Source organism: Amia ocellicauda, chromosome 14 (assembly GCF_036373705.1).
Source record: "Amia ocellicauda isolate fAmiCal2 chromosome 14, fAmiCal2.hap1, whole genome shotgun sequence".
NCBI lineage: Eukaryota > Metazoa > Chordata > Actinopteri > Amiiformes > Amiidae > Amia > Amia ocellicauda.
In genome coordinates this window covers 29,632,701-29,641,318 of record NC_089863.1, presented here as the reverse complement: position 1 = coordinate 29,641,318, position 8,618 = coordinate 29,632,701, and the positions used below count along the sequence as shown (strand labels likewise).

At 39.7% G+C, this 8,618-nt stretch overlaps 1 protein-coding gene across 2 annotated transcripts; it reads right to left on the bottom strand.

Moving 5' to 3' along the window:
* Positions 1–2,019: 2,019 nt before the first annotated feature.
* On the bottom strand, positions 2,020–4,375 carry LOC136767643 (fish-egg lectin). 2 transcript variants are annotated; one of them, XM_066721584.1, is made up of 4 exons: positions 4,304–4,375; positions 2,973–3,218; positions 2,522–2,867; positions 2,020–2,307 (listed from the first exon to the last, which is right to left on the bottom strand). In XM_066721584.1, the coding sequence occupies exons 1-4, from the start codon at positions 4,350–4,352 to the stop codon at positions 2,145–2,147; spliced, it is 804 nt and encodes a 267-aa protein (XP_066577681.1). In that variant the 5' UTR covers positions 4,353–4,375; the 3' UTR covers positions 2,020–2,144. The 2 variants fall into 2 exon arrangements, with proteins under 2 accessions (XP_066577681.1, XP_066577682.1); XM_066721585.1 differs by having other exon boundaries at positions 2,522–2,864.
* Positions 4,376–8,618: the final 4,243 nt, after the last annotated feature.

Below are 8,618 nucleotides of genomic sequence, written 5' to 3'. Positions count from 1 at the left end.
TGTTTACACTACATCTGCTGTGACAGCAGTGCCACTGGATGCAGTGTCCGTCTCTTAAAAGTTGATATATCCAAAAGTCCAATTTAAAAAATGCATATATTAGATACACATTCAATGTGCGGTGAGTGCGGTGGTTCTGCAGTTTCACTGTGCAAGAAAGGATACAGAGTAAAAAAAAAAGTAAGTATCTGCATGTGAGTGACAGTGAATGCTCGCTCATATTTGATATGTATGCAAACCTAATATGAACGAATACTGTCCGGCATTACATTTGCCCTTCTGTTTGATATAGCAGTATGGAATCAGCCGTTTGCTCACTGGTGAGTGCATTCTCATTGTAGAATTGAAAGGAACACCGCCTACATTTTCTGTTAAGTGTAAAACTTTAAACTAATGTATCATGCATGGAAACACTCTTCTTTTTGATACAGGCTGACTATACATAACGTTGTAGTGAGTACAAGTGAGGTTTAGTGTTTACTCTAGCGTAGGCACTACTCCCACGAAAAATGTCTTTCAAATAGTTTTCAGAACAACGACCAAATCAACAGCAGAATCGAGTGAATTAAACCAATAAGTCATGAATAAATATGTAAAAAACATAAGGTAAACTAACACTGACGCATTACTGAACAAAATATAAAAGGACATTCAATAACATTTTCTCTCTGTGCATGAACAATAGGCAACATTTCATTTGTGGGGATGTTGGGCACAATACGTAATTCATTACATGCATTGTAGTTACTGTAGCATTGAATAAGCCATTATTTCCATTGAACACAGAGCCATGGAGGCTGTGAATAAACCCACAGCGCAACACCTGTGCAAACCGGTGACAAACGGGCTTTCTTTACACAGTGCAATAACCGCGAGAGGCTTTAGACAATCAAGCACAACAGCCCAACTGCTTAATTGCTATTGGTCAGTGAATGAGCTCTACATAGTGTATGATTCCAGAGGAGCTGTTTACCCTCCAGTCCAGCAACAAGTTTTAGGAAATATAATGAACAAGATTTCAGGTAAACCAGTGGCAGAATGAATCATCTTTGTTTCAGAAGTAATATTCATACTAATATGGAATATCACAGGTCTACTATATCACACTATATACTCATTTCACACACGTTACAAAATATCAGCATACATTTCATTATACAAGTTCTAATTTAAATGCAGTTTGTGTGTGTACAGTGTCTGCCTGTATTGTGCAGAAGCTAGATCTGCATTCTAACAGAAACAAGTAAACTGAACAGCAGTGCTAGACTTCATCTGACCATAACACAGGACATGGTGGTCAGTACAATTGTGGAACACCAGCATTGTTGCAGATGTTGGCTACTTTACACAATTCTCAGGTCACAGGATATAGAAGCAAGCTACAGAGCAGGAACCTGGAAGAACTGGATGTATTGTGCATTGTGCTATTATCATTTAAATTTTGTAATAGCCTGCTTTGTTATTAGTGGTCAATATAGCGTGCCTTTGAACAGAACAGATTGCTGGTAGCTGCAGGAAATTAAATTTCACGAAGTATTGAGACATTGAGCTATCATGTGGAGAGTCCAACACCAAGTACAGCCAGGGTTCAGCCTAAGACCATTGAAATCCAGTCTCTACTCCAGGAATGCTTAGGAGTATATACCAGTAGCCAAGCATTAGACAATGGTCTAGGATCCAGAACTATAGAATGTAGAAGTAGAGGGTGACTTCCTTGTTCAGCAAAAGTATGCCTTACACTTGTGAGGCTGTGCTGAAGAGTGACAAAGCCCGATTTCACAAGAAGCTCAAGTATATGGTTTTCTGACCATACATGGATACAGTAGAGGACTGTGCTTGCATTGAGAGAGCTGGAATTGTCCCTGCACTCCAACAAACCAGTCAAGAAGTGAAGTCAAGGGAATTGGGAGTTGAATAAAAGGATTTCTAGAACAAAAGACCATTGGTGTGGATTTGGCTTCATGGCATCAGCAAGGAGCCAAGAGTACGTTAAAGCAGAGGAACAAAACCAATGGTCAGTCCATTTTCCTAGAGCTTTATTAACACATGGAATACAGATCACAAGGCATCTGGAAGCCAGAGAAGCACTTCTCCCAATACCATGTCACCTCAAAGTAGCATCAGCCTACACAAGTGGCCAACATTTACTCAGGAGACAGGGCTTCAGAGAACCTGCACCTCTGGACTTCACCATTTCTGCAGATAATCCAGAGGACTTCATGATCATACGACACATGCTTGCTTAATCCAGCTACCCTTAGATGTTCCCACCCACTGCCAAAGGGGTTACAGGCACTGACACCAATCCTGAAAGGCAAAAGGGAGAAGTCAGGAGCCAGAGCACCAAGGCTTCTAGACATGGTCCAAACAAGCCCATGGACAGGATCCTGCTCTTGTCCAGTCACTTCATACAGATGCTAAAGTCAGGCATTTCACAACACCTTCATCCACCCAGTCCAGCAAGCCATTCAAACATGCATTAGCAGCATAGCCTTCTCACATTGAACAGCTGGAACCTCACCTTTTGAATACCAAGCCATGTTTGTTCACTCCATGCACTTGGCCATCTGTGCTCACTTCCACCATGGACAGGGAGCCTGGAATGCGGTACCACTTCTCAGGGCCATGACAGGAATTCCCACTGACACCCAGCTTGACGTGGATTTCATCTAGCTTGTTCACCCCCCAGCACCCAACAGGCCCACAGGAGTAGTACTTGAGCTCGCCTGGGACTGCCACCCAGGACACACTGCCAGAGCCATCGTAGCTCAGCGCAGGCCTGTGGTTCAGACAGAAGATACTGTGGGAGGCATTGCAGCCCACCACAAACTTGTCCCCACCAGCATCAATCTGGATCAGGTTGCCTGCTAGAGGAATGAAAGAGGGTCTACATCAAGAATGCAACCTGATGGACAGCTGGTGCAGGTCAAGATTTTAAGCAAGGGATTCAGTAGATCACATCCAGGCCTTACCTGGATTCACCTGGACCCAGCCTTTTCTAAACCACTTGGAGACCAGGCCATCAACACCCACATTCCAGAGCCCAGCAGGCCCTACACTGACATGGTCACCAGATGCCTGTAGATCAACCCAACTGTCATCACGGAAAACCACAACTCTGCGCTCTTCAGTGATGCCACACACTCTGCCAGCACCAGCATCAATTTTCTGAAGGACACCAGGGACAGCCTCACACTGCAGGGCTTCAGCTACCCACACTGAAGGGAGAAGGATCCATTAGAGCAGTATGCATTCACCATATCCGAGTGCAATATATTTAATCTTCATAGCCATTAGGATTTATATATAAAACAAAATGCTTAGTGCAGTAGAAAAAGGTTACTAGGGAGATCAAACTCAAAATACTGCATCGAATCTGCTTTGAATTATTTGAAGCATAGCGTTACGACACATTGCTCCCAAGTGCATCAAAATTACAAAGTCACATGACTTGGCTGAATGGGGCTTCATCCCACGCCACATGTTTAGAAGCTTGTTCATTTATAGAAGTGCAAACATTTAACATCCCCGTCTATACCATGTTGATAGAGCTTATAATGAAGAAAATCCAAAAGAGATTGGCGACGGATTGCTTTTCAAATGCAGTCCACCCATGAGTATTCCCAGTCTTTAAATCACCACTCCTGACCACCTGGCATTTCAATAGTTTAAAGCACTCCAACATGAAATTTATAAAAAAAAAAAAAAGTTTAAATGATGCACAATTGTTACATCCAGTCCCATTACACATACAATCATGATTTTAAGGAGTAGAATACAAATCTTTCAAAACACACTGACAAATGTATAGCCTACATTTCAAGTCAATCAGATAATTACAGACCCAACAATGCATAATGGCATGGTTTAAACAAACAAAAATAGATCTTTGCACAATGATGCATGTTTCTCAGGATACATTAGTTTAACAGGAAAGTACTTACAGGCTATTGTATTTTGGATTACAATAACCAAGGGTTTGTACAATCATTTGTTACACACACACACACCTGATCTGAAAGTGTAGCTTTGCATCTGACATGATTGTTTTTAACACTACCCAAGGTCATAATGAAACCCTTATTTGTTCGATCAGCTCCAGTCTGACAGGGTTTTATTGTGCACCATGTAGCCACCAGAGGTCACTGTGCTGCAAGGCTTCAACAGATGCATTTTTCCAAATACATAATTTCAGTTGTTTCAATCCCTCAAAAGCCCCATTTATGCCATTACTAGATGGCACACAAACTACAAGTATTCAACCAAATGAGAAAATGGCCAATGGCCCATATGATAAACGTACCTATGCCAGAACCCACCAACAAAACCACACAGACAATCCCTCCTCTCATGGTTGCTATCACTCTTAAAGAATTGATATATTAGAACTGTTCACACACAGGCATTTAAATACCCAGTCCACCCCTAGACACACCTGTCTAATCGCTGGTTAATTGATTCATTGAGCTGCCAGCTTCAATGAAATGAGGGACCTCATTAGTGATAATCTTCTGAATGAATCCAACCGGTATGACCATTGGCCAGGGTAGATGACATGACAAGTGGCACCACTGCTCTGACAATTACATGATTAAGATAATTCATGAGAGACTGCATGTATTTTTCCACATATGGCGATTACTGCCATCAAAACGTATTAGCTCTTATATTCCAGCTGCCATTTGAGTTCTAACTGTGTTTGTTGATTTCTGGCCCGTATTTGGTCAGTTGAGTCATGACTTGTATTCATGTTTAAATTGAGTGATTCCATAATACATTTGCCACTCCTAACTGGAATTAACTTGCAATTTTGGTTGAATGGTACTTTGGTCAATCTATTGCTGGCAATACACAGAACCTGGCACATGAATTGGATGAATTACATACATTAAGAGAATGTGTCTTACTTATATTAAGAATGTAAGATCTTTAAATTATCTGCATAACAAATACGTCTACAACAGTGTATGTATTGATAAACAGTATTTCTTTTAGTGTATTTGATACCAGTAGCATACAAGATGTGCAGGTTCCCTATCATTCATAGTGAAGGTAACTTGTTCTAATTGTTAGCATACGGAAATTATGATCTACTGGAGTTCCCTAAATATGTAAAATATGTCTAAGTTTCCTAAATGTATATGAAATACTTATCTGTGTGCTGTACCATGTTATTGCACTGAATTATGCTGTGAAATGATGCACAGTAGAATAAAATGCCTATGCCTACTAACTTAGAATCTTCTTGTCTTCAATTGCACTGATATAAAGATATATAAACAAGGTAACTATACAAGGAAAATATAGATTTTACTTTGAAAGGTGGGACAGATCTTGCAATAGCAATAACACTGAATGTTAGAGGTTTTGTGCAAGTCAGCATTAAGTGAAACTTGCCTATAATTAACAATACTTAGAACTGTGTATATACTTTCGGAAGTTAAGGATAATTTATATTTTGCTAATCAGTCTGAGTGTGTATATAATACAATAAAAATATAAAACTTACTAGGATATACTAAATGACAATTATCTATATAGTGGAATATATCAACACACTACAGTTATTCATAATATATATTCATATAAATGTATTAAATACATTTGCTTAAAGAAAATAATATTCCAGGCTGCATTTTTCAAGTGATACATTATAATGATCTTTTTTTCCAATTATGATTGTCAATGTTTACAAGCACATTTCTGTGATATTATAAATATATATTTCCTGTCAATATATGTACTTCCTGCCATCAGGTCAAGACAACCGGTAAATTTGAAAATGTCAAACACTGGTACGTGGGGTGATCTGATGCACTATGAATATCTCATTTTCTCTGTCAGTAAACATTAAACAGTAAACACTATTTTGAAAGCCTGGAAAAGAGCAAAGAAAATACAAAATACTAACTGAAATACACACATTGACCTCTGCCTATATTCCAGAGATGACTTATCTTACACTTTACCACATGATGGACACCCTCTGAAGGGCACTCATTTGTCATTTTTTTTAGGAATAGAGGTGTCATCCTGTCTTAAGTTCCAAGGCTGAAGCTGAATCACACTGAGATCTCACAGATGTAGTATTCTTGGCTGTGGCTTCTTCTGGTTCCTTAGAAAAACAAAGTAGATGTGACTCTTCTTCAGACATCCGTAATCCCAGTGCTTTCTATCTTTCTTCTAGGAAACTCATACCCAGATGTACTGATCACCAAAAACGGTTTAAACCTTGGAGATGCTTTTATCAGTCCTGATTTGCACTCCAATTTCTTGAATCATCGTATTGGTTTACAATGTAGATGTCTGCCTTTCAAAAAAGAGCCCTCAGCTTGAGATTGAGGTTTGTTTCTCATAGCCCAGTCACAGGTGACACAGCACTGACTGGGACCCACTTACATCACGACTTCTTTCAATCCTTGGATTACACTGGCTGTATTCACATGCAAGTTTCATTCTAGAGTTATTATGTTGTATATACAGTCAAAACAATGCAATACAATAGAAAGCACTGTAGAAAACAATCAAAGACCACAATATTGGGTTAGATGCTCCCAGGTGGTGGCAGGGCAATCAAATGTGGTTTGTGCTATAAAAGAAAGAAGGGTTTAAGTAAGGTGAGGCACATCTGTGGTGAGTGTGCTGATATCAATCTAGCATTAATATGTCTCACAGCTGCTGGCATTAAGGGAACGCAATCTGTGCACAACCAACACTCACAGCTAAGCACATAAGCAGCCTCTTGGCATCAAGCAGATATGACAACCCTTGTTGTTGTCCAGAAGACTTAAGTGGTATGGAACTGTGAAGACGCTAATCATCAAAATCAAAACATCAGCTCTTAGAAGCTAAAAAAGCTTAATTAATACAGGGATTCCAGGCATCGATGGCAAGGCCGTTTATGTGTAGAAACAGTGGAGGACCAGTAGGGGGCGCTGCTCTATTAGGATTCCCCAGAGCAGGGCGGCTGAAACAGAAGTGACAATAGATCTCCTATGAGTTAGCATTCCCTGTCCTATATGATCCTGTGATCCCATGTGATTGCTGCTTGGTGTGATCTGTGAGGTAGTATGGGTTGTGATAAAATAAGTGCTATCATTAATGACATGCCGAAGGCCAAAACAAGATAAAACCATCAAATTATAAACAGCAGAAGCCATCTGATCAACAATTTGAGGAAACATATTTCTGTACCTTACCTGAACATCACAACAATCACTAGGTTAGTGCCTAGCTTATTTGAATTAAAGTTAAAGATACAGCATCGTCAATAAAGTTGCTCATCTCATTGATCAGATGATTGCTTTATTTACTTAGTGCTCTTCCTATGTTTAAGACCATATACTTTATTAGCACATACTAGTCTTGAAGACAATTATGCACTCAATAATAATGCCTAATCTTCAGTTGCTGAAAGCCCTGCAAATATTGTAATGTTGAGTAGTTAACAATAAACACAGAAGACAAAGTAGATTTTGGGGACCAGTGTTTGCTAACCTGATCAAATTCAAAAATCTGTAACTTTCACCCTTTGCCAGGTTTTGGTTCTGAAGAGATTATGTTTTTTATTAATAATAGTATGCAGACTGAGCAAAGTAGATTTATTAAGCTAGCAACAACTAAGGCAGTTGTTGAGAGCATACCCTCTACAAATTCCTGTCAATAATAAAAGGATCAAACAGGAGAGAGAGAGCTGTTTGTAGACTTAATTACATTACATTATTTGTCATTTAGCAGACCAGGGGGCAACTTACATTTGTACCCATTTATACAGTTGGGCATTTTACTGGAGCAATCTAAGTGAAGTACCTTGCTCAAGGGTACAACACCTGAGATTCCACCTAGGATATGAACCCACAACCTTCTAGGTATGAGTACAGAGCCCTAAACACTACTTCACAGTGCTGCTCCAGATTTGCAGGAACTGTTTTGTTAATGATTGAGGGACAGTTATAAAAGATGACTGTATGACCAGACTTCCCAGCAAAATATCAAAGAAAGCCATTTGGTTTGCGGATCCCACATCTCCCGCCGGGAAGACAGACTGAGGCTTGCACTTTTTGATTGGATGAACGCCCACAACATGTCATTTTTTTTTACAAAGCTTCACTCGTGTTAGTAAAAACTAAGTTCTCACTGAAGGAATTCCCTGATGTGGTGCTTCCAAGCTAGCTTGTTAATAAGTTTCTATTTGCTTTATCTCAACAAATTTTCCAATTATTTCCAAGAAGGGTTCAACAGGTTCCAACTGAACTCTTCATTGTATGAACACCAATGATTGTCTATTTGTATCCTTGCCAATTGTTTATCAGCTCTTTAACACCTGTAGATTGCTCAGGTCAGTAGCTGACAACTGGGGCTGGAATAAAAACAGAAGGCACCAGTTCTCCATGACCAGGGTTGGGAACCACTGAACTAGACAGCTGAAAAAAGTGAGATGTCCAGTTAGAAAGAAAATCAGGATTTCCTCCAGGATTCGAGTGTGACACTTCCCTGCTATAGAGTGGTGGTGCCCAGCAATACCAGCTCTCGAGATGGAGATCTACTAATAATCATAATAATGATAAATAACCACATGGATATCAGATGGCAGCTTTTAAGCATTTTTATTGGGGAAG